At 39.6% G+C, this 26,343-nt stretch overlaps 1 protein-coding gene across 2 annotated transcripts; it reads left to right on the top strand.

The window, feature by feature from the left end:
* The first annotated feature begins 397 nt into the window (after nucleotides 1–397).
* Nucleotides 398–26,268, top strand: LOC138739250 (arrestin domain-containing protein 3-like). 2 transcript variants are annotated; one of them, XM_069890941.1, is made up of 4 exons: nucleotides 398–1,190; nucleotides 14,437–14,506; nucleotides 24,369–24,519; nucleotides 26,089–26,268. In XM_069890941.1, exons 1-4 carry the CDS (start codon nucleotides 944–946, stop codon nucleotides 26,209–26,211), a joined length of 591 nt encoding a protein of 196 aa, XP_069747042.1. In that variant the 5' UTR covers nucleotides 398–943; the 3' UTR covers nucleotides 26,212–26,268. The 2 variants fall into 2 exon arrangements, with proteins under 2 accessions (XP_069747042.1, XP_069747053.1); XM_069890952.1 differs by lacking the exon at nucleotides 398–1,190 and adding an exon at nucleotides 8,607–9,073.
* The last annotated feature ends 75 nt before the right edge of the window (nucleotides 26,269–26,343 follow it).

Genomic DNA, 26,343 nt, shown 5'->3' with positions numbered 1-26,343 from the left:
TGTGATTCCAGCGATGGGAAATGGGATTATTCTGTTTCAGTTGGTAATCCAGGATTTGCTCAGAAGTGACCAATGCCTTCAGCCTGAACTGCCCAGCAGTCGCTATTTCCAGTGCCTTCGCATTGCGTGGGTCGCATGAGGTATTGGTTTTAAGCGGCAAACTTCCCCAATAATAAAACACGGACTGATCAGAGTTGACATTGCAGGACCCCACCCCGTTTGGTGCATCGCCCAAAATGCTGCTGCCAGGCTGTCAAACACTGTTGGTAAGATGTGCAAAGGGTGGGGAGGCGCTGTGACTGACGCGTGGAATGTATCAACCTTGCAGATGTAAACATTCGGTAACACTAAACCTAGAGATAGACGGGGACGACACGAATGGCTTTTGTATATCGTGGACGCACGTTGTTGATGACTAAAGTTTAATGTTGAAATATAATAGACAGTCGAGTATTCAGTTTAAATGAGCCTTCTACAAAAACGGAGCCTTCATCGTCGCGCAGCCTTGGAGTGAAAGAAATGGGGTTTGAACGTCAAATCACGCTTTTCTTCCACCGTCAAGACACACGAGCTTTCTCTGGCACTTTGCCCGATGCCTGAAATAGGGCGGAGGACGTCGCCTGTTTTAAGATCGTTCCAAAACTTCCTTCCGGCACTCAGCACTATCCCGGAGCAGCCCGCCTGAGCGCCCTCCTCGGCCCCCCGGACCCGCCCGCCTGAGCGGCCCCCCGGACCCGCCCGCCTGAGCGCCCTCCTCGGCCCCCCGGACCCGCCCGCCTGAGCGCCCTCCTCGGCCCCCCCGGACCCGCCCGCCTGAGCGCCCTCCTCGGTCCCCCGGACCCGCCCCGCCTGAGCGCCCTCCTCGGTCCCCCGGACCCGCCCGCCTGAGCGCCCTCCTCGCCACCCCGGACCCGCCCCGCCCGCCTGTACGCCCTCCACGGCCATGGGCAAAGTGAAGAAATTTGCCATCGTTTACGACCGTCCTGTTTACTCCAGCGGGGAATGGGTCACTGGGCGGATTGTGGTGGAGCTTACGGACCAGATCGAAGTGACAGCTCTCAAAATGCACGCCAAAGGCCAGGAGTACGTCCGCTGGACCGAACGTCACGGCAGTTCCAAACACAGACACACGCGGGTTTATACTCAGAAGCTCCGATACTTCAAGCACAAGTACTGGATCATTGGGTCAGGTAGGTGCGTCCTTGCTTTGTACAGATTCGAAACACAACGACGCAGAAGTGTCTCAGCCCAGCGACGGCTGCATTCAGCTGTCTTCCACTTGTTACTCTGGCCGTCCACGGAGCAGATTGCAAGTCCTCTCTCCTGCGACTTTGAAACGAGTTTGAACGCAGCTGGGCAGCGTTCAGCGCCACACACTTTCATGTGTTTCCTGCCGGCGAAATTGTTTGTGCCATCATGGGAGGATCCTTCACGGGACGCTGCAATGGGACAGTTTCTCTTTTGCACCCAGCCCCCTCGGCTAAAGCAGAATTCGAGTCTCCTTTCGTCGGACCTTGGACCACAGCAAGACCCGCTGGACAACAGGCTCAGGGGCAGTGGGACAAATGGTCTCGGGTAGCAATCATTTAAGAAAATCCTATGTGACGTGGCGAAAATGATAACCGAGGATTTAGTAAGTTTGTCCAGGGAGGCGACCACATGGTAGAATTTGGTCTTGTCCGACGAAATCTGGCCGAGGTGAAACTGGGCCTCCATGTGGCCGAACCAAGTCTCCAGCTCCTGAACCCAGAATTCAGGCAACTTGAGGGCTATAGCACTGATCCCAGGTTCGCTCATGTTGGGTTCAAAGACGTTTGAACCAGTCGGTGTCACCAATTGTAGCGGCAGCTACACTGCTACGGAAAGAACACACACAACCAGACGGATTGAGCTCAGTGAGCAGAAAACTGGACTTGTACTCCCAGCCCGGACCTGGCTGAGAAGCTGGGGGGGGGGGGGGGCTTCTGAGCCCGCTGCCCCACCGCGTGGATTACAAGTGGGGCCGGTTCGCCTGCCTAGTGGCATGCCGCCACAAGTTATTTATTTCTGAAATCTGAATATTTGAGTAAATCACAACAGTCCTCACGGTGTGTTCCATTCAGAAGGAATCTCTCTGATGGGTGCATTCCAAGCAGCTAAGAAAAACACACAAAGGTCTGCATTTTTTTAAATGTACAAAGTGAAGGAAGGAAAGTTTGGGGGAGACATCAGGGTTATGTTTTTTTTTAACAGAGTTGTGGGTGCCTGGAATGCCCCTGGAGGCTGAAACATAAGGGACATTTAAGAAACTTCTAGACAGGTACATGGATTAAAACTAGAGGGTTATGGGGTTAGGAGGGTTTCTTGATTTTTTTTGGGTCAGAATATGTAGGTCAGCCCCACACGGAGGGCCAAAGGGCCTGTACTGTGCTGTAGTGTTCTATGTAACTGCAATCCTCCACTCATTCTAGATGAAATCCACATGAGCAGTACTGGAAAACCTTTTGGCAAGGGCATTCGTTCTGCCTCCACTTCAGATGCAAACCTTCTTGGTCCCACATTCCCTGGAAGAGAACCCAATTATCTAGAACTCTGAAGCCGTCCCTTCTGCACCATCTCCTTAGCTATGTATTAAGGAGCATTATCCTTCTATTTCTATTCTCACTTGCAATTGTGAAATCACAACCCTGGAGGTTCTTTCCTTGAACTAAGCACCTAACTCCTTTTTTTTTGCATACTTTATTTAATGAAAGTACAGACATACAAAATTTTCTCCCTTTATTCCTCCCTCCCCTCCCCCCCACTAATAACTACCCTAAAAAAATAAAAAAAGGAGTTAACATCTATTACCCTGGAGGATGCCATCTCCATCCGGGAAGAGAAAAAAACACTACATTTCTAGACCCATATATTTCATTTACGGGGTCCACACCTTAATGCAAAAAGAATAATTATCGCTTTGTACTGACAATAACCACAAAAGCAGTGTGAGTATAAGACAGCTTTAATAAACTAATATGTACACTAAGAGGTCTTGTCTCTCTGCAAGACAAACCTGGAAGGCTCGACTGTAGCTCTGGACTGCTTTATATACAAGGTCACTGGGATGACCCATGGTGACCTAGTGGTGTAATTACATATCACCACATGCTTAAATTATAAGTTGAAACAAGATCTCAACTCTATATGCCATCTTTGAATACTTGACTCAATTTCATTTTTCCAAGTGATAGCTATGCATTTTCTAGCCACTGCTAATGCTAATCGAATAAACACAATTTGAAACTTCTCTAATTTTAGCCCCAAACTCAATGTTGCACTATTATCCCAGCAAAAATAACATTGGATCAAGTTCAAGTTTAAACTTAATAAATCTTCCAAGAATTCCATAATCCTACACCAAAAAGGTTTCACTTTTTCACAAAGCCATACTGAGTGTAAAATAAGAACCGGCCTCTTTACCACATCGAAAACATAAATCCGAAGAACTAAATCCATATTTCCTTAACTTCTCAGGGGTTAAATAAAGCTGGTGAAGAAAATTATAATGATCTAATCTATATCTCACATTTATTAATTTAGTCATACTGTCTTCACACATCATCAATCGTTCTTCCTGAGACATTGGAATAGACAACTCTTTCTCCCATTTAATTCTCGTTTTATACAAATCTGGTTTCCTCATTTTATGCTGCAACAAAGCATACATTTCTGAAATAAATCCTCTTTCTCACCTCCATCAGTAAGTAGAATTTCACCTAGGTAACCTTAGTTTATGTCCAAAATTATCTAACAACAAAGCACGAACTTGATAATATGAAAAGAATGTTTTTGACATAATTCCAAATGTTTCTTTGTCTGTTGAATGCAAGAAAAGAACCAGCTTTGTAACAATCTTCTACCAACTTGATACCTTTCTGTCCCATGATTTCAAATATTGATTATTCTTTGAAAAAGGAAACAATTTATTTTGATACAATGGAGTCCTAGCCAAAATTTTACCTTTTGTTCCAACAATTTGATTCCTATTATACCATATCTCCATTAAGTGTCTTAACACAGATAAATGACAATTTTGCAAATGGTGAAGAGCACTTAACTCCTTGCACTCACTTTGCAGGTCCTTATCACCCTCCCTACCCACGCCATTATTGGGGGCCAGACCAATATGAAGGCAAATGTAGCTGGAGTGAATATAAATAGGAAGTTCACAGAATCCATGAGATTGGAGGTGTGAGTTAGAATGATAGTCTTTGGCTATGGTATGATATGTATTTATTGGTAAGATGCCAAAGAAAATGGTAGGTGACATGGGATGAATAAGAATAGGATGCACACAATGGATGCTCGGACTTTAGCAAGTATTGAGGGACAGATGGACTTTAGTGCACATGTTAAAGATCTCTTTTTTTCACAGTGCTCAATGATTTTCAATGAAAATCAAGGACATAAGGGTGGGAAGAACCAGTCTTTGGTGACCAACGAAATAAAGGAAGGTGTCAAGCTAAAAGCTCATGCATACAAAGTCACCAAGAGTAGCAGGAAACTGGAAGATAGGGAATTTTTTTTTTAAAACAAAGAACTACTAACCCAGCAATAAAGAAAGAAAATACAGATTACAAAGGAAAACTCACACAAAATATAGAAATTGTTAGTAAAAGTTTTTTTACAATTATATAAGTGGCTAGAATGAATATGAGAGGGGGAATTAATATTGGGTAATGCAGAAGTGGCCGAAGTCCTGAATGACAATTTTATGTCGGTCTTCACAATGGAGGACACATTTACCATGACAAAGAAAGATGTTATGGATACATTGGGAGGTGAGGACCTCCACACAATCAGTATCACTGGAGAGTTAACTCTAATCAAGCTGTTGGGCCTAATTTTTAAATGTATATTTAAATTTTTTAATTTTACCCCCTTTTGTCCTATAAACCCGTGCTGTCTTATTAATCCCATTTCCTCTACAAGCCCCTTGTATGTTTTGAAGGGTGGGAGGACAATGGAACACCTGGAGGAAGTGCACACAGGCACAGGGAGAACATACAAACTCGTTAAAGGCAGCACCAGATTTGAACCCCGGTCACTGGTACTGTAATAGCATTAAACTAACCACTATACTAACTAATGTTAGGTAAGACCCTTGTCCTGATGGAATGCATCCCTGGTTACTGAAAGAAATAGAATGAGTTATAGTACAAAAATTTGTGATAATTTAGCCAAATCTCTGGGCAAGACCCGGCAGATTGGAAGACAGCAAATATCTATCATGCTTCTGTTTTGAAGAAAAGGAATGAAGGTCAAAGACAGGTGACTACAAGCCAGTTAGCTTAATGTCTGTAACTGGGAAAATTCTTGAAGCTATCATTAAGGAAATAGGCACAGCAAGGATTCAGAAAGTTTAGGTTTGATGAATTTACTGGAGTCCTTTGAGGATATAACAGATGTCCAAAATATGATCCCTAAGGTGTCACATGACAAACTTAATTGTAAGAAATGGATGCATGGAGTTAGCCTAAATTATTACTTTGATAGGGGATTGGTTTTTGGGAGAAATTGGTATTTATCATTAGTGAGCAGAGTGCCTCAGGGGTCAATGGTGGGCCCACAAATTACATATTGAAGTTTGATGATGAAACTAAATAAAAGAGGAAAAGCAAATTGTGAAAAGGATTGTAGAATCTGCAGAAATATCAATAGGTTAACTGAACGGTCAAGGTTTTACACCAGCAGATGCGAGGTAATCTTCTTTGGATATAGAAGATCAGATTATTATTGAAATAGTGAAAGATTTCAGCATTTTGTGCAGAGGAACTTTGGAGTGCTTATATGAGAGTCAAGAAGACAAAAATGATGGCCTTCATTGCGAGAGAGGCTGAATTAAAATGTATGGAGGTTTCTGCTGCAATGATACAGGAAACTGATAAGGCTGCACCTGGAAAAATTGGTTTTGGAGGTGGTGCAGAGGAGGTTCATCAGGTTGAATCCAGAGGCTCGAGGGGGTTAGCCTATGAGGAGAGATTGGGTTGCCTGGGACTATGCTCACTGGAATTCAGACCAATGAGAGGGGATCTCATAGAAGCATAAAGTTATGAAAGGAATAAATAGGACACATGCAGGAAAGTTGTCAGGTAAGACTAGAATGAGGGGACACAGTCTTTACATTCAGGGGAGTAGTTTTTGGACCCAAATGAGGATTTCTCAGAGAGTGGTGAATCTGTGGAATTCTTTGCCCAAGGAAGCAGTAAAGGTTGTGGCTGCCTCATTAAATATAATTAAGACAGTTCATTTTACAGTCGTGAAATTAAGGGTTATGGGGGAAAGGCAGGTAGATGGAGCTGCGTCCATGGCCAGGTGGTGCATGCTCAATGGCGCAGATGACCTACTCCTACAACAGCAATGTTATGGTGCAACTATTCTCAAGGTGGGGTGTATGCCCCAACTGTGGGGGCATGGGAATATTTTGGTGGGGTGTAGGAATATTTTGGGAAAAAATTCAAAAGTTGGTTTGACCATTTGAAAATGTTGGTTACCGACTTCAATAATAGATTTTGTGATTTAAAGGCAATGGATTTTCTCCTTTGGTTAACTCAGCCATTGCTAGTGGACTTATCTGAAGTCCAAGTGCAATACCAAGAGGAGTTTCCTGAGTTGCAACATGATGAATCTATGAAAACTCTGTTCAGAGTGAATGGAACTATGATGTGGCTGTCTAATGAGATCAAAAAGAAAGACCCAAACTCAACTACTTTAGCAAGGGAACTATTGATCTACTTTCCATCTTCTTATTTAGTAGAATGTGGGTTCAGTGCTGTTAGTGATTTGCTACAAGCTAAGAGAAACTGACTGGAAATTACTAGAGATTTGAGGTTATGTTATGAGCCAGAGCCCAGCAGCAATATATATTCACCAAGCCAAATGGTTACTTAAACAAAAGTTGTTTTTAATTATCTTTAAAGATGAAAATAGAACCAAACTTTAATTTATTGACTTACTTAACCTAACTTAACCCCCCCCCCCCTTCTAATTCTAAGTGCATGTGTGTGTAAGTTCAGAAAAGTTTTACACAGTCCAATCTCACTTCTCATTCCTTCAAGTTCACTGGTTGCAGGCAATTCTTATACTGTGTACAGAATTTAACATTTATAAAGTTCACCAGGCTTTGGTGCTTGAAAGGTAAATGGTTACCACTCAGGAAGATTCTTGTTGGTTTCAGAGAGAGATTTGTTGTTCCAGGACATCCACGACTGATGTACTTCCATCAGTCACTGCAGTGACTTGCTGACAAAACTTGCCCCTCCAGGGTTCTCCAGATGATAACCTTTCTTTCAGGTCATCACAGAGTCCTTTTTTGTTTCTCTTATTTCCAAGTGAAATATTAGACAGCCAGTCCTCTCCTCTTGCATAAACCACAAGGGCTTTGACCAGGCCAGCTTCCAATTAGGCTTGCCAGCTTGTCCTGTTCCAGTCCCAGCTACTTCTGCTGGCTGTAACATGGTCAAGACATTTGTGTGTGTGTGTGTGTGTGTGTCTCTCTAAGAGAAAGCCTGTTTGACTCTCTCAACTTGCAAAACCATATGACTCTCTTACAACAGCAAGCTCTCCTCCAGATAGCAGCATCTTCAACAAGCTCTTTCATCTGTTGCCTTTTGCAAACAACAATCCATTAGTGAAGTATTTTGAGCACTATATGTCTAGCATCGGACAGAGCTCCAGTATTTTAAATAAGATCTGTGTTAAAATGTTTGTATGTAACCTACTCTAACAAACATTTCCCAATCTGTCTCCCAAAAACACATCTATATAGTCTATTTACTCTGTCACGGTTGAAACTAACAAAATTAGTCCCCTGATCAAACAAAAAGGTCAGGGGTCATGTTCCCACTGAGGTGACAATTGTGTGTTTGAGATGGTCCACATATCGAAGTAGTAGTTGAATATGTACCATGTGTTCCAGTGTATTCCCGACCTTGAAATACACTTGCACAGGGCGTATGGGTTTTTTTGGAAAAATTAAAGTAGGGAATTAGAGTTTAAAAAAAAAGGTTGAGAACCCTTTAACTTCGTGGTGCGAATCTTCCCGAGTGTGGGGTGTGCTTTTCCTTTAATAGCGGTTGTATTTCGGGGGGTAGTGGCCAGTGTAAATCGAAGGACTTGTGTGATGGTCTGAGCTGCTGTCAGAACCCTATATTTCTTCCAATAATAACAATATTATTTGCAACTATGCCCTGCAGCGACACGGTTACTTACTTTGTTGGCTGCCACAGAGTTGCTGATTTCACCACCAAATTCTGGTCACCAGCAGCAAATTTGCAACACAGGAAGCGTGAGGAAGTTACTTTAAACCGCCACATGCTCCTGTTCGACAGTGGACAACTCAAATCAACATCCCTTCCTGTGTTTTCTGAGATGGCTCCATTTCAACCCGTCCTCGACGAAAACAAGGAATAGGACCCATCACGTAAAACCCTGGAGAAAACATTCTTTGCACGAATTCCCCTTTATCGCAAGGAGGAGGCAGAAATCGAGATCGGACAAGCCTTCCCAGTTTAACTTTCGTCACGAAACATTTAAGAGGTGGAGTCGCCAGCTTCAAGCGCTGTATCGTTGCAAATCAGGTCTTCAGTTTGCCACCGGACCCGCCCGGCTGTGCGCCCTCCGCGGTCCCGGACCCGCCCGTCTGAGCGACCCCCGGACCCGCCCGGCTGTGCGCCCTCCGCGGTCCCGGACCCGCCCGTTTGAGCGACCCCCGGACCCCCCGTCTGTGCCACCCTCCGCGACCCCTGGACCCGCCTGTCTGTGCATCCTCCGCGGTCCCGGACCCGCCCGTCTGTGCCACCCTCCGCGACCATGGGCAAAGTGAAGAAAATTGCCATCGTTTACGACCGTCCTGTTTACTCCAGCGGGGAATGGGTCACTGGGCGGATTGTGGTGGAGCTTACGGACCAGATCGAAGTGACAGCTCTCAAAATGCACGCCAAAGCACAGGCGGACGTTCGCTGGACCGAAACTGACAGTTCTTCCGAGCAGACTCAGGTTTACACGCAGAAGCTCCGGTACTTTAAACACAAGTACATGATCATTGGGTCAGGTCAGTCATTGCAGCGATTAGAAACGGGACAGTCGCCCAGCAGCAGTGGCGAGGACTGGGTCCTCCCCCCACTGCGGACCAGTGCTCACCTTGCCACCTGGAAACGCGTTGAAAAGTACTCCTGTTCAAAGTAAATGTGAGCGTTCAGCTTCACGTACTTCTTGTGCTGGCCAAGATTCCCATGTCTGGGTCAGTGGAATACGGGAGGCTTCTCTCGGTGACACTGCTTTGGGATGTTGTCTATTTTTACGCTTCCCGGCGAAAACCGAGTTGGGTCCTTTTGTTGGCCGAGCCACTGCACTTTCCCTCGTTCCTCTGCCTCTCCGTTCCTCCAGGTCCCCACCCATTTCCTTCCATCTCCCATCAGAGCGCTTTCTTTATTTGCCCTCACCCTCTCTCTGTAACTTCTCATCATCTGTATTGATTACCTCTTGCCTGTTCCTTTGTACCCCAACCCCTTTCGGCGCTGCAGATTCTCTTTCCTTTGTCTGCTCTGGTATGTGTAGAGAGATATTCTTGTTCTAATTTTTGTTCTAACTTGGAAACCATTGAAATCACAACATCAGTTTACACATGTTATGTTGGCGAGCCTTTTCAGTCAGTCTATCTCACCTCACTGTACAACAGGAGTTCCCCGGAGAAGCCTCTGTGAACATCCTGATATTAAATACGGGAAGGAGGAAAACTACACGGGTAACATCTGATCTACTAAGTTGTTCCTTTCTGAAACCTTGCATTTAAAAAAAAAAATTACTCCTGTACTCACAGTTTGTGGCATAGCATTCAGAGGGAAACTCTCTTAGGGGAGAAAAAAAAACATACAGGTAAATGTTAACTTCGCTCTATTCTCTTAGGGGGCAAACGGTCCCCACTCACGAGTCAAGCTGTTGAGCCTTGAGCTAAGGAAGGTTACTTTGGACTCTGCTTGAAATTCTATGCGGATGTTTGTGGGAGAGTAGATGAGAGAGTATTGAATGTTGCGTTTTTGGATTTTTCATAAGCCTTTAAAAGTTTGCCTACTGGAGGCCAGTGAAGGAGGCTTGAACACATGGAACTGGTGGCTTGAAGACTGAGAGCTGATTAACTGTTAGAAATAACAAAGTGTTGGAACAAAAGAGTCCTTGATAGATTGGCAGGCTTCATTCAGCTTGCTGGGTAAAGCAGAGATGGGTATTTATATCAGGGATTTGCTTCGGAGGACCAAATATAATATTTATTAGTTGCTCTGGCGAAGAATCTTACTGGGAATGTGAATTAAGATAGATACAAATTGGCTTCAGGTGGATACAGGGGAGTGGAGTGATTTGGCAGTGTTGTAAAATGTGAGTCATTCATTTCATATTTTTAGTTCTGATAGATTGAGAAATGTCGATTTTTTTTTCTCTCTCTCAAAACAACCTGGATAAGTTTAAACATGTTATTGAACAGAGAACATAGAACAGTATCAATCAAGAAGAGGCCCTTTTGTCACACCAGAAACTCCTGAGGAAGTAGAGGCACTGACGTGCTTTCTTCACGATGCCATTGATTGTTGAGTCCAGGAAAGATACTCCGAGATAGTCACTCCCAAGAACCTAAATGTGCTCACCCTCTCCACCTCTGATCCCCCAATGATCCTGAATTGTGTACCTCTGGCTTTCCTTTCTTGAGGTCAACAATCAGCTCCTTAGTTTTGGTGACATTGAGAGCAAGGTTGTTAGTGGTTCACCATTCAGCCAAGTTTTCAATTAACATCCTCTATGCTGACTCATTGCCATCCTTTATACAACCCCCTATCATGGTATTGTCATTAAATTTGTAGATAGTGTTACTGTTGTACAGAGCTACACAATCATAGGTGTAAAGTGAGTAGAGCAGGGGGCTAAGAATATAGCCCTATGGTGCTCCAGTACTGATGGAGATTGTGGAGAAGTTCTTACAAATCTTCACTCATTGTGGTCTGGAGGTGAGGAAATCCATGATCCAATTACATAGTGGGATGTTAACTCCCAAGTCTCGCAATTTTCTGATCAATTTTGAGGGGATGATGGTGTAAAATACCGAACTGTAGTTGATAAAGAGCATCCTGATGTATACATTTTTGCTGTCCAGATGTTCCAGGGCTTTGTGCAGGGCCAGTGAGGTGGCATCCACCATAGGCCTGTTGCCACGATAGGCGAACTGCAATGTATCCATGTCACTACTCAGACAGGAGTTGATCTGCTTTATCACCAGCCTTTCAATACACTTCATCACTGTTGATGAAAGTACTACTGGTTGATGGTCATTAAGGCAGGTTACTGCACTTTTGGTTATTGCTATGATTGATGCCTATATGAAAAAGGTGGATGCCTGTGGTGCATTGTCGTACAGAAAGCAGACTCAAGACTTAAAGATTGATCAACAGGTTTTATTCCACTTCAAGTGTCTGCTGCAGTTAGCTGTGGTTAGCTATGTTAGCTCCGCGCGACTGACCTTGATGGGCCAGATATGGCTTATATCCCGGCAGGTGATTGACAGCTGACCGGGTGGGGCTTGGTCCATTCAGATCGGCTGATTGACAGCTGGCCAGGTATTGTCTTGTCTTTCAGAGCTCTTCTTGCAGGTGCACAGGTCACCCCCTGCAATAGGCGAGGGGTGTATCACCGCAGTATCATGGCTGGCTGGAGTGAGATATTGAAGATATCTGTGAATATTTGTGTGAGACTCTGCCTCAATAAGGTAGCCAAAATCTATCACCCTGGTCATGTTCTCTTCTCAATGTTACATTGTAGCAGCTACAGAAGCCCTAGGTTCAAGAACAGATTTTTTTAATCCAACAGCAGTCTGGCTCTTGAACGACCCTTTGAAACATTAATCATGGACTGCTCTGACCCAATGGCAGGACTATCTACATCACTGTGATGTCATTTTATTGTTCTTGCACTGTGGTAACTGAATATTTATCTATGATTATGATATTTTTGAATTTAATATAAAGCATACTATTGGAATTGTTTTTTTTAAATCAAGTACGTGCAAATAAGAACTTTGATGCAAATGTGCAGTATACATAACAATAAACTTAACATGTTCATCACAGTAAAGATTATCTGGAGCAGATCTGGTAGCAGAGTAGGTCTATGATAGAAGAGATTGAGCAACAAGGCTTCTAGTCTAGAGTTTCGAAGAATTAGAAAGGACTCTCATAACATTCTCAGCTGCCTCCACAGAATAGAAATAGGAAAAATGTTTCCCTTATTGAGGATTATGTGGATGCAATTATGATGTCCAAAAGGAATTTGGACAGGTATATGGACAGGAAAGGCTATGAAGCATATGGACCAGATGGAGGCAAATGGGACTAGCTGAGAATGCTCATTTGGTTGAGGGAGGACAAAGGGTCTTTTCCATGCTCAATAACTCTATGGCTCTCTGTGCACAGTTCTGGACACCCAGCTCTAGGATATCTGAAAACTAGAGAAGGGTACAAAAAAAGATTCACAACAACGCTACTGGAACTGATCTGCTTGAGTTATAAGGAGAGGCTGGATAAGATAGGAAAAATCATGAAGGGCATACGAAATGTAGGCATGTGATTTTTAGACAACAATATCGGGAAAATTGAGGAAAAAAATTTAACGTAATTGCTGCTTGAGTGGTCATTTACACTGGGCACCTTTTTAGACTGCAAGTACTTGAGTACAAGAGTCCTGTGGTAGCTGATGACCGTCAACAAATTTTTTCAGTACGATTTACACTGCAGGCTTCCTCCAAAAAGTTGTAGGGGGTCCTGCAGGATAAATCACGGTTCAGGAATTGACTCAAAATTCCTGCAAATTCCTTTTTAGACTGCCCATGTAGCGGCAAAATTCCTTGATTGCATTGTTACATACGTGCAGTCTAAAAACCACAATAGTCTTTTTCCCATTGTATGGGAATCTATGACCAGAGGGCATAGATTTCGAGGAGGACCTGAGGGGCACAGTTTTTACATGGAGAATGTGAGTATGTGGATTAAAGATGCTACAGAAATGGTGGAGGCAAGTACAAATGTAACATTTGAAAGACATTTTTGTCAGGTGTATGGATAGAAAAGTTATAGAGCAGGGTTTCCCAAACTTTTTCTTTCCACTCATTTACTACCTTAAATAACCCCTATGGCACCGGTGCTCTGTGATTAGTAAGGGATTGCTTAAGGTGGGATGTGAATGGGAAGGGAAGGTTTAGAATCACTGCTCTAGACCCAATTGTTACTGAAATATTTTGCTTGAGAAAAATTGTCATTGGTCCATTTCTTTTGGAGTTATGAAGCCGTGCACATAACGAGTCAATTAGGTATGATTAAAACACTGGTTTTCAAACTTTTTTCTTTCCTCCCCACATACCACCTTAAGCAATCCCTTACTAAGTGTTTTGGCAGCTCAGAAATTCATCATTTATTTTAAACGTGAAGGCATCATTTAGGTTTTGCATAATTCCCATGACCCCTCTAACTTTGCAAGTTACTCCAATTTTGCTCATTCCACCAAAGATTAGTGGAATTACGCTGGGTGGATGTGGCACACACTTTACAAATGACCAATTTAAATGACAGACTTTCTCAGGAGTTTGTGGAGATTTGGTATGACACAAAAAACCCTGACAAATTTGTAAAGGTGTGATGAAAAGTGTGCTGATTGGCTGCATCACGGTCTGGTTTGGGGACATCAATACCCCGGAGTGTAAAGCCCTCCAAAAGGTAGTGGACACAACCCAGGACATCACAGGCAAAACATTCCCCAATATTGAGTACATCTACAGGAAATGCTACCGTCGGAGAGCAGCAGCAATCATTGAAGACCCACACCACCCAGTACACGCTCTGTTCTCACCATCAGGAAAGAGGTCTAGGTGCCACAAGTCTCACTTCACCAGGTTCAGGAACAGCGGCTACCCTCCACCATCAGATTCATCAACAAAAAAACTCAGAGACTCATTTAAGGACTCTTATTTGTGCACTTTATTGATTTTTCTTTTTGTTCTCTCTGTATTGCAGTCAGTTTGTTTACATTCGTTATTTGTTGACTGTTCTTTGTTTACACGTTAATGCTGTACTACCAATTGGTGGTAATTCTTCCATAATCATAAGAAAAAGAATCTCAGGGTTGTATGTGATGCAATGCATATAATCTTAACAATAAATCTGAAATCAGAAAATGCTTGCATTTCAAGAAAGCCAAGCTGCTGTGGTGGGAGAGACGGTTAATATTTCAGGTGATTCATTGAAAATTTAACTCTGTCTTTCTCTCTCCACAGTAGGCCTAACCTACTCTGCATTTTCAGCATATGCTTTTTTTACTTTTATTTCAGTAACCATCTGTTGTATTGTGCTTTGAATTAATGTGGTGACTTTGTTTCCACAGAATCTGAAGAAGTTACTGTATTACAGTCAGGGAGACATGAGTATCCGTTCAGTCTGGTGCTTCCGCATGTGTGAGTCAATAACTTTCAACTCTCCTTGTGGTTATTCACTTTCTTTTGAAATACATGTCTAGAATGGGGAAAGTTCCCTCCAAGATTGCTCTTTGGTTACCTAAGGATGATAGTGAACCTGACGAGTTTTTTTTTAAATTGGATCTTGAAATATCTCTTCCATGTTTTGGAGTGACCTGTGTCATCCTCTGGCCATGTTGTTTATCGCTGTATGGTAGGTGTGGCTTTAGGTCGCATCTGTCCGATCTTGGGTTGCAATTGGTGCAACACAGCCTGCATTTGTAGATTCAAATTTGTTTTTTTTTTGTGAAATACTTGAGCATTGCTGTCATATCTCCCTCTTGAGCTTCTTAATAATAAAATGTACATATTAAAAACACCAGTGAAGCTAAATGCCCTTTCAACATGTGCTTCCATTTATTTTTTTGTTTCCCCAGGCAAGAAACATTTGTATTCTCATACAGCATTCTGCATGTTTACATATTTACATGTTTTAGTTTTGAAAATTTTATTTAGTTATTTGAATCATTGCAGAAAAAAATGAATAAAGCATTAACCAAATATCTATATCTTTTATATTTTTTCTCCCCAACACCCCCCTCCAACCAAAAGGAAAGTAGAAAACACCTGCCATTTAATATACAACAATACTAGCATATAGTTATTAGTTATTATTAAATTTTCTGATTAAGAGGAGTGGATAACATAGAAGAGGTGGATGGAAAATTATCCATAAAATCCATATATGGTTTCCAAATACTATTAAAAAAAATTCAACTCGATCCGTTAAACTATTATGTAATTTTTTCCAAAGATTTACAATTTTGCATCTCATTATACCATCTACTTAATTACACTTCTCTATCGTCTTTCCATGATGTCGCTATACATTTCTTTGCAATTACTATTGCAATACTTTAAAAATTTTCTTAGTATTTATGCAATTTCAGTTTTGTATTGCCAAGTAAACATATTCTTGGATCCTTTTATATCTTTAGCTTCATAATTTGCCCTATTAATAAACTCAGTTCATTTCAAAACCTTTCCACTTTTTCACAAGACCACATTGAATGTAAAAAAAAAGTTCCTATTTCTTTCACACATCGAAAACACTTATTTGAATAATTGGAATTAAGTCCATTTAACTTATATGGGGTATAATATAATTGGTGAAGATAATTATATAGAACCATTTGATATTTAACATTTACTGTATTTGTAACACTTTCATGATGTAATTCTGACCAAATCTCTTCCTGAATTTGTATATTTAAATCTTTCTCCCATCACATTTTTGGTTTATATAAATCTTTTTTTTTCTTCGTAGTTTCGTGTAATTTTATATACATGTTAGTAATAAATTTCTTAACAACCGATGTATTTGTTATATCTTCAAATTTACTTTGTTTAGGGAGTTCAAATCTGCTCCCAGTCTCTTTTTCAAATACATTTTTAATTGATAATATGCAAAACTTGTATTATTATGTATATTACATTTATCTTTTAATTGATCAAAAGTTAAAAATAATCCTTAAAAACAATCTTTTATTCTCTGTAAACCTTTACTCTACCAATTGTCAAATAAAGAATTATTCAAAATAAAAGGAAGAAGTTGATTTTGTTTTAATAACATTTTTGGTAATTGATAAATTTTAATTCCTCTCTCGATATGAATTCTATTCCATATTCTTAATATATTCTTTAATACTGATACATCTTTAGTTCCTTTAAACAGCTTTCTATTTCATTTATACAAAATTTGCTCCGGATTAGTTTCACCAATTTTATTCTTTTCAATTTGAACCCAAGTTGGTTTTCACCCCTTTGATAATAGGAGGACAAAAATATAATTGAGCTGCTTTAAAATAATTCTTAAAATTTGGTAGTCTTAGTCCACCCTGATCAAATTTCCACATTAATTATTCAAAACCAGTTCTCGACATCTTACCTTTCCAAAGAAACTCACATACTATTTTATTCAAACTTTGAAAAAAAAGATTCTGGTACGTGAATGGGCAATGATTGAAACAAATATTGCATTCTTGGAAAAATATTCATTTTAATGCAATTCACTCATTCTATTAATGTTATTGGTAAATCTTTCCATCTTTTCAAATCCTCTTCCTTTTTTTTAGCAATGGCAAATAATTTAACAAACAAATTATTTATATTCCTATTAATTTTAATTCCCAAATATTTAATTAATCATTTTGCCACTTAAATTTTGTCAATCTTTTACATTGTGAATAATCCATATCCACATGGGCATCACTTCACTTTTATCAACATTAACTTAATAACCCAACACTAAGCCATATTCTTTTAATCTCTCTGATCTCATTAAACATACTATAGCATCATCAGCAAATAAACTCATTTGATGTTCCTTATTACCTACTTCAAATCCTTTAATTTCATTTAATTCTGCCAATGTCTCAATCACTATTGCAAATAAAAAGAGTGATAATGGATAAATTTTTCAAGAAGATCTTTCAAGCAAAAAGGGTTGTGAGATTTTTTTATTCATAATCACTTTTACTTTTGGTTAATTATACAATGCCTTTATCCAATTTATAAAATTATTTGGAATCCCAAAAGCATTAAGTGTCTCAAATGTTTTAAAAAAATCCCATTCCAATTGATCAAATACTTTATCTGCATCTAATGCTACCATGGGAATCTTCCTATTTTGTGCTATATTTATCAAACTTAAAAATTTAACTTTATTATCTGCTGCTTTTCTATTTTTAATGAAACCAGTCTGATCTAAATTTATTAATTTTGGCAAAAATTCAACTAATCTATTTGCTAACAATTTTGATACAATTTTATAGTCTGTATTCGATAATGATATAGGTCTATATGAGTAAGGATGTAAACAATCTTTCCCTCTTTTTGGAATTATAGTTATTAATGTTGTTTTGAAAAATACTGGTAAATCATGAACTTCTTTCATTTTATATAATACTTCCATTAATAAAGATATGAATAATTCCTTAAATTCTTTATAAAATTCTGGTGGAAAGCCATCTTCTCCTAGTACCTTATTATTTTGTAAAGATGTTAGGGTCTCATAAACTTCTATTTCTGAAAAATTATCAGACAGTCTTAACTTTTCATCCTCCTTCAATACTGGTAATTTAACTTGTCTCAAAAAATCTCTTATTTTATTATTATCTTTCATAAATTCTGAATGATAAAGTTTAGCTTAAAAGTCTTTAAAATTATTTTTTTTCCCTGCATATTATGTTATCTGCCCTGATTATTTCTTAGTTGCAATTATTGTTCTAGAAATTTGTTCAATTTTTAATTTCTATGCTAAAACTTTATGGGCCCTTTCTCCCAACTCATAATATTTTGCCGTGATCTCATTATGTCTGTCTCCACTCTGCACAGTATTAAGGCTTAATTTCTTCAATTCTAACATATTTCTCTTCTCTTCATCTTTATGTACTTGAATTTCCTTCTCCAATTTCATTATCTCTTTATCCAATTGAATTACTTCTTTCATATATTCTTTCTTTATTTTTGAAGTATAACTTATTATTTGACCTCTCAGATATGCTTTCATAGAATCCCATAATATAAACTAACTTGCAACGGAATCTTTATTAGTATCTAGAAAAAATTCTATCTGTTGCCTCAGAGTTGTATTGAACCTCCATCTATAATCTACCTTTTTTCTTCTACCAATGAAAGAGACAAAATTAAATGTGAATAATCTGATAAAACCCACACTTGATATTCCACTCTTTGTCCTCTTTTGAAATTGTGCAGAAATTGAAAATGTATCTATCCGTGAATATTTTTTAAATCGAAAAGAATAAAAAGAACTATCTCCTTCACTTGGGTGGATTTTTCTCCATATATCCACTAAATCCATGTCTTTCATCAAATCTATTGCCATTTTATCTACCTTATTTTTCACCATTCTATCTAATTTAGGGTCCAAAGCAAAATTAAAATCCCCTCCCAACTTTCCACTTGTCATTTGATAAATTCATGAAAAGAACATGCATAAATTTGCTATTATCTTCATTTGGGGCATATACATTCATAAAGTCCATTGTTCCGAATAAATCTAGCAATTTACCATAATGTATCTTCCCGCTACATCTATTACTAATATCCAATATTTTAACTGTTACATTTTTATTAATTAATGTTACTGTACCTCTATCCTTAGAATTAAATGATGATGCTATTTCTGTCCCTACCCAATCTCTTTTTAACTTTTGATGTTCCTTCTCTGTTAAAAGTGTTTCCTTTTTTTTAAACTTTATTTAAGATTTTATAACATGAATAACATATAGGATTACATTTAAAAAAATTAAGAATAAAATAATAAAATTACAATACAGTATCAGTAATCTAAATAAACTATACCCTCCCCAATAATTATTACACATTAATAACCCAACTCAAATTAGTCCAACCCCCCCTTTCCCCCCCAAAATAAAGAGTGAAGAATTAATAAAGTTAATAATATATGTGAGAAAAAGAAAAACCCACTTACAAAAAAAAACCAAAAACATAACCGATTAAAATACTAACAAAAAGAAAAGTAATTAATACTAAGATATCAGACTTAAAAAATATATTTAAATCAAACTTAAATGCATATATTTAACAAACGGAGTTAAGATGAAACATATATTTAACTCAAACTTAATATAAAAAAAATGTAGCATGGAAAAAAAAGATGAAAAAAAACTTTCTCTATAGAGATAAACCTTCACCAAATATCAACTAACTTCACATCTATCATCATATTAGTCACATAAACCACCATCTTAAAACAAAATTCAAACCTCATTAAGCATTGTACAATTCAATTTTAGTACTCTTCCACCATTTTTCCCTTTTACTCTTGAATAGTTATCCAATAAAAGCTCCAATACCACATTTAAATATCCCCAATCATTACGTTAAAATTCAGATATCCAAATAATAAAAACACATCTACAACGAAATCTATATCTTCAACAAATGGAGCATAAACCACAAACAAAATTCAAGCCTCATTAAGAATTGTACAATTCAATTTATAACTTTCACCATTATTCCCTTCGTTCTATAACTAAAATAGCAAAATAATATACACCAAAATTACCACTCCTTTCACCTTAAAGTTAAAGAAAAAATATTTAAAAACTTATCCATCCCATTCACATTTAAATTTCAAATATTCCTTATCTACCGAATAAACTTTACAAAAAAACCCACATCAATTTTTAGTTTTTTAAACAATCAAATACTTATGCTTTTTTAAAAATATTTAAACAAAAAAATACCCCTTCACTCTTTAATCTAATAATACAAAAAAAAGGAAAAAAAAAAAACGGGTAGGAGATTAAAAATACCCCCTCCCGTCTAAACCGCGCAATGCGGAACTCCCAAAAAAATGGGTGTGAGATAACTCACATGTAGCAGATGACTTTCAGGAAATAGTGCCTATCCAGTTCTCTCCCCCAACTCTCACTTCATCTTAAACTAATATCATCATTATTTAATATCCCTTTTTTTAAAAAAAAAAATTTTAAAAAAAGGACAACTCTTCTTTTAATCAGCTCCAACTGCTGAGTCACCATTACAACCATTCCTTCTTGGAGCACGGCTCTTTTCTTCCATCTCTTGTCTCCTTAGAGATCGCAGCGAACTATGTCTCTGTTGAAACTGAGTAATTGGCAGCTCTTGAGCAAATGCTATAGCTTCCTTTGGAGAATCAAAGAACTTTGGTTGGCAACCATCTTGGAAAACCTTCAGAACAGCTGGATATCTAAAGGTTGCCTTGTAATCTTTCTTCCACAACAACTCTTTAGCAGGATTGAATTCCCGTCGTTGGAACATAACTTCTTGACTCAAATCCGCATAGAAGAAAACTTGATTATTTTGAATCATCAAGGGTGATTTTCTCTGTTGTGCATTTCTAATAGCCACTTGTAAAATTTCTCTGTCGTAATAATTCAAGCAATGAACCAAAACAGGTCTTGGACTTTGACCTGAAATAGATCTTCTACGCAAGGCTCTGTGAGCACATTCCAGTATTATACCTTCCGGGAAATGTTCTTGACCCAGCACCTGCGGAATCCATGATGGCGTAAGGATCAGACGTGCCTTCCAGTCCACTCCTGACTCTATCTTATTGTTTTGTCTAGAAATGCCCGTTAAAATTCTTTAAAAGTTTAGATAATTTCAGTGCTGTTAATTTAACTTATGATGCTACAATTGGTGGAAAAGACCAAAAAAAAACGACAACAGATCATCAAAAATTACATTTTCCAAAAGTTCAAGTTTTGGAGCCTACCTACAGGAAAGACACCGGGACTCAGCGTGAAATGGATCCCAGGAGAGAGGTACAGTGTTCGGATGTAGAGTTCTATGTTACATCAGTAGAGCCCCCTAAAGAGGGCACCAAACAGCCTTTAGAACAAAGAGTTACTCACAGGCATTTGTCAACTGTAGAGGTGGTGCTGCAAACTGCATCTCTTGAAATAGAAGAACCTATACAACTTGATGTACTGGGAGAACTTAATACATTATGGACTGGGGAAAACCCCGGCCAGCGTCCTCCAGTCATTGCTGGAGAGGCTGTGGCTGGGGTTTCCACATGCAGTCATACTACAAGGAAGGCAACCAGAATGAAGGAAGGAACAGAAGATCCTTTGGTTATGCAGAAGAAGCAGGAATCTGTTGAGCCAAAATCTCTTCCAATTGAAAAGATTTTTGTGAATCTTGAATCTAAATTATCTTATACAATGCAGGGATTATCCAAGATTATGACTGAACTTGGTACTAGGTTTAATGCTCTGGTGAAAATACATTCTCAACAGATGGCTGAGTTTAGAGCTTTTAAGCTTGAAGTGAGAGATAAATTTAATTCGTGTGAAGAAGATATAGACGAAATACGGGATCAAGTTTTTGATGTGACCAAAATGGTCGAAGACTTACAAACTCAAAATAAAAATTTGGTGAAAAAGATTAATTATTTGGAAAACCAATCCAGACGGAACAATATAAAGATTATTGGTTTGCCAGAAGGTATGGAGGGACGAGACCCAAGAAAATTAAGTGTTTCCTGTAAAAAAAGCTGTCTGTTTTAATATTTTTCATATAAACTAATAAATATTTGCACTTTATTTGATTCTGAATCCCATTGTAATATTAATACTAATAAAATTAAATTTATCAGCCATCTAATCTTTCATAAAATCCAATAACCACCCAACTTTCCACCTCAACTCCTCCTACATCCAAAATACTAACTAAAAATTTCATAATACAATTGTTAAATTCAGTGTATTAAAGAGAATAAAGAAAAGAAACCCTACCACCCCCCCCCCCTCCCCAGGCATACATTATTTACATCTGTAGGAGTTGTGATCACTGGAGCTGGAGGCTGCTTGAGCCTTTTTTAAAATTGCCTCCGTTTTCTTCTGATCTCTGCACATGTGTGACTCCTCGTCCAGAGTCACTTCTTCCCCCGTGGCAGATGGCCATTGTCAGGGGAGACCTTTGACAGCAATATCCAAGGTCTCCCCAGCTCCAGGCTTATCCCCAAGGGCACCTACCCTCCAGAGAGCTTCAGGATCCTTCTTTGAGGTCGGCCTCTCTTCTTTATCAGCTTCTTTTTCTAGTTCCAGTTCTTGTAAAGTAACAATTGTTTTATCTTTCTTAGGAGGCATTTTTTATTGTTCTATAAGCCTTCCGATAGCTTCCTCTTCTATTTTCTTTCAATCAGTTTAGGCTTTTTTAACTTTTTCAGAGAGAGTAGAGATCAAGCCTAGCCCCACATCATCACGTGGCACCCCCCCCCCCCCATATGTATTGATAAAATGTATTGATTGCTTGCTTGACCCGGATTCTTGCATTAAAAGTTCCTTAATAGCCAAATGATAAGACAAGGATGAGTGGTAAGAAGGTGAATAAAGCTTTGGTTGTGTGTTCAGGATATAGATTAGTTTTTGGGACTCCCTTACATTGAAGTCCACATGCTTAAAGTTGATTGTTTCTTGTCCTGGACAGTTAACAAGTCCTCTACGCACACGCTGATTCTTGCACTTCCCCATCAACAAAGAGGATTTATATCCATGTTTCATCTGAAATTACTTTAGATATACATTCTACGGTTCTGCCAAAGGAGTAAAGGACAAATGTCTGCAGACACCATGTTTGAAATAAAAGCACAACGCTGGAGAGACTCAGCAGGTCAAACAGTATCCTTTAAATAGCGAAGATAAAGATACTTAACCAATGTTTCAGGCTTGAGCCATTCATTAAGAGATGAGCAAAATGTAGGCAGGTGCCCGCACAAAAGTTTGGGGAAGGGAGGGGTAGAGGAGGCAATAGGTGGATAAGGGAGGAAGGGCACACCAGCAAACCAGGGGAGGGGTGTGTCTCTGTGACTGGACAGGGAAGGGGAGTGGAGAGCTGGAAGAAAGGAGAGAGGTGTGGTAGAGAGGGAATACAGAGAGTGGGCTAGTAGAAACTGGAGGTCAATGATAATGCCATCCTGTTGGAGAGTGCCCAGATAGGATATTAGTTGCTGCTCCTCCAATTTATAGATAAACTTGATTTAACAGTCCACGAGGCCATGGACAGACATGCCACTGTGGGAGTGGGGTGCATAACTGAAATTGGCCGCTGGGAGGTCCCTGTCATTAAGGAGGACAAAGCAAAGGTGCTCAGAGAAGTGATCTCCCCGTCTGTGTACAGCCTCTCCAATATAGAAAAGGCCACAGCGGGAGCGCTGGATGCAGTGGATAACTCCCGCAGATTCCTTCACTTGGAAGGAATGCTTGGGGCCCCAAATGGTGGTTATGGAAAAGGGTGTGGTTGGAAGTGTGGAGCCCTGCAGTTGCAGGGGAAGGCGGTGATTGGTGGAAAGGGAGGAGTGGACAAGGGAGTCACGGAGGGAGCAATCCCTGCGGAAGGCAGAGGAGGAGGATGTGGTGAATACACAAGCAAAATGTAATGGTATGTGGTGTCTATCGATGTTTTATACAGTGTCCGGCCAATGATAACCTATTAGTGATGCACTAATAGGTCCAACCTTTATTGGCAGGTGATGCAACTTCTGAATAAGTTTCAGACAGTGACCCTCCACAATCCACAATATTCCAGAGATCCCACGTGTTCCTCCACAATCCACATATAACAGGCTCTGTGACTAGAAATCATTGAATCGTTTAATCCATGAGACCCTGTCAATTATCCTTTAAAATAATTTCCTAATTATTTATGACAAGCTCCCATTACCTCATCGGATTTGAGTGGACCCCTAAAAATCAATTAAGGCAACACGCTACTAATGTCTGTTTGGGAACAGTCATTCAGAGAGCTTTGACGTGGCATTTGAAAATCATAAAATCTGCAGCTGTTGAAAATCTCAAATAAAAAGCAGAAAGTGGTGAAAATACTTGCAGAGAGCCACATCCCTGTTGGTACAGGGAATTGGGAATGTGTTTGAAAGTCCCTGTCTCTGAAGAATGTACATGTGTGGGCGGGAGCGGGTAGAAGACTGGTATCAGAGACCTCAGCGAGTCAATCAACAGCTGCACATAGGGATAAGTTGAATGGTTCAGGTCGAAGAAGGATCGGATGAAGGCTTTGAAGGATTCTGGACCAAAAGGCTGACTGGTGTTTTCCTCCAGCTTGCTGAGTTCCTCAGCAGATTGTTGTTTTTTTGTGCTTCCCATGTCTTTTTTTTTGGATCTACGGTCTCTCGTGATGAAAGTCTGCCTGATGATGTGAAATGTTAACAACTCCTGCTGTGAGAGATCATTACATTTACACAAATTAAATTAGTGCTTTGCATGAGCCACAAAATACTCCCTGAGTTTTTTTTAAATTTTCCCATCAGGCCACCACTTCCTTCTTCCTTTAAGGATCACTATGGCAACGTGAGCTATTGGATGACAGCCAAGCTGCACAGGCCATGGAAGCTGAGGGCTAAAGTGAAAGAAGAATTTACAGTATTTAACCAGATTGACATTAACAGTCCGGGACTATTGGTACGTTCTGCAGGATTTTTGGCTGAACAGGTTATGCTTTCCCATTCATTTGGGTATCCATTCACAAGTTGACTGACCACTTTTAATCCAAAAGTGTAAGATAGACAAAGAATGCATGAAATCAAAAGACAAAGAACTCATGAACTCAAAAGCAGGATATTGAGCAAATACACCTGAAAGCAATTCATGTCAATAATGCTTTTTTTTTTCATACTTAAAACCTGTTTAGCAGACACGAAAGATTGAGTGAAATGGCTCAAAATTTAGAGTGAAACCATACAGTTCATTTACTGTGAAGTGTTGATGATAAATAAAGATGAAATAAAACTTCACATGGGTTCCTCTTCTTGTTGCTATCTGGCAATTATTACATTGCTGGTTGGAAGTGTTTCTATCTTCTTATCATATCTCCACCCAGGTTGTCTATCTGGGTTTTCATTCAATTCAAAAATTTAGCTGCACTCATTCAATTCAATACCCTCCCAACCTTCAGGGTAATGTAATGGCAATAAATTTTTTTGAATGCATTAATGTAAGTGCACAAGAATTAGGATTAGCCATAAGGTAGACAATCTATTAAGCATGTTCCAACCTTCAAATGGCAATTCATAAAGTCATTTATTTTGCAGTTGACTTGAGTTAATCTTAATGATTATCATTAAATCTTTTTGAACCTAATCGTTTAGAAAAAAAACATGGAACATTAATTCTACTTTCTACCACGACCTCTTGCACTTGATACTATGTCCCCTCCTCCCTCCATGCCAGAAAGTTGACTCATAGTTCCTTTTTAAATCTTATCCCTCTCACCTTAAATCTGTGTCCTACCCTGGAAAAAAGCCTATGGCTATTCACCTCATCCATTTCCCTCGTATTGTTATAAATCTCAGTGGTCCTCCCCGCCTATCTCCTTAAAGTCCAAGCCCAGTAACAATCTCTTGAATCTTTCACACTTTCCAACTTCATGATGTCCTTTCTATAAGAAGGATATAGATAAGGTGGAGAGGGTACAGAGAAGATTTACAAGGATGTTGCCTGGCTTACAACATCTAGAGTACAGGCGAAGATTAAGGAGACTGGGACTTTATTCATTGGAATGTAGATGGTTGAGAGGGGATTTGATAGAGGTATTTAAAATTATGAAGGGAATAGAGAGACTAGACATGAGCAGACTCTTTCTCCTGAGGGCAGGGGAGGTTGGAAGAAGAGAGCATAAGTTAAGGGCGAGGGGAAAAACTTTAGGAGAAATGTTATAGGAGGCTTCTTCACTCAGAGAGTTGTGGCAGAATGGAATGATCTTCCAGAGGAGATAGTTGCGGCAGGGTCCTTTCTGTCATTTAAGAGAAGGTTGGATGTGCACATGGATATGAGGGGGCTGGAGGGTTATGGGCAGAGAGTGGGAGGGGGGAGTTGTTCAAGTGAACCGGCGTGGACTCGTAGGGCTGATATGGCCTGTTTCCATGCTGTAAACTGTTATATGTTTTATCTGATACACAAGGGAAATCGTTGGATGACCTTAGGAAGGAATGTTGAACTTGATGGAAGCTGTGTTTTCTGTTGTTTTTGCAGGAGCCACTGATGGCAACGGATGAGAAAACTATCTGCTGCTGGTGTTGTGCTTCAGGCCCAATAATTCTAAATGCCAAAATTGAACGGAAAGGATACATAGTTGGTAAAAATCGGAAGCACTGAAACCTGTTCATTTTGTTACTCCATCAGTCATGATAATATTAAATGCACATAGACTTCCTCTTTAGTAACTGCAAATTGCTTTCTTTAAACCATGTCTGTCATGCTTTCTTGCTACATTTAAATTGTCTGCAC

This window comes from Narcine bancroftii, chromosome 1 (genome assembly GCF_036971445.1).
Source record: "Narcine bancroftii isolate sNarBan1 chromosome 1, sNarBan1.hap1, whole genome shotgun sequence".
Lineage (NCBI taxonomy): Eukaryota > Metazoa > Chordata > Chondrichthyes > Torpediniformes > Narcinidae > Narcine > Narcine bancroftii.
Note: the sequence above shows the minus strand (reverse complement) of the source record. Positions and strands in the feature narration are given on the sequence as shown.

Bases quoted from the DNA above. Each gene is read 5' to 3' on its own strand.
- LOC138739250 (XM_069890941.1), top strand. From the start codon at position 944: ATGGGCAAAGTGAAGAAATTTGCCATCGTTTACGACCGTCCTGTTTAC. The intron at 14,507-24,368 runs GTGAGTCAATAA...TTTTCCCATCAG, and splicing joins AGTCTGGTGCTTCCGCATGT to GCCACCACTTCCTTCTTCCT. The intron at 24,520-26,088 runs GTACGTTCTGCA...TTGTTTTTGCAG, and splicing joins TTAACAGTCCGGGACTATTG to GAGCCACTGATGGCAACGGA.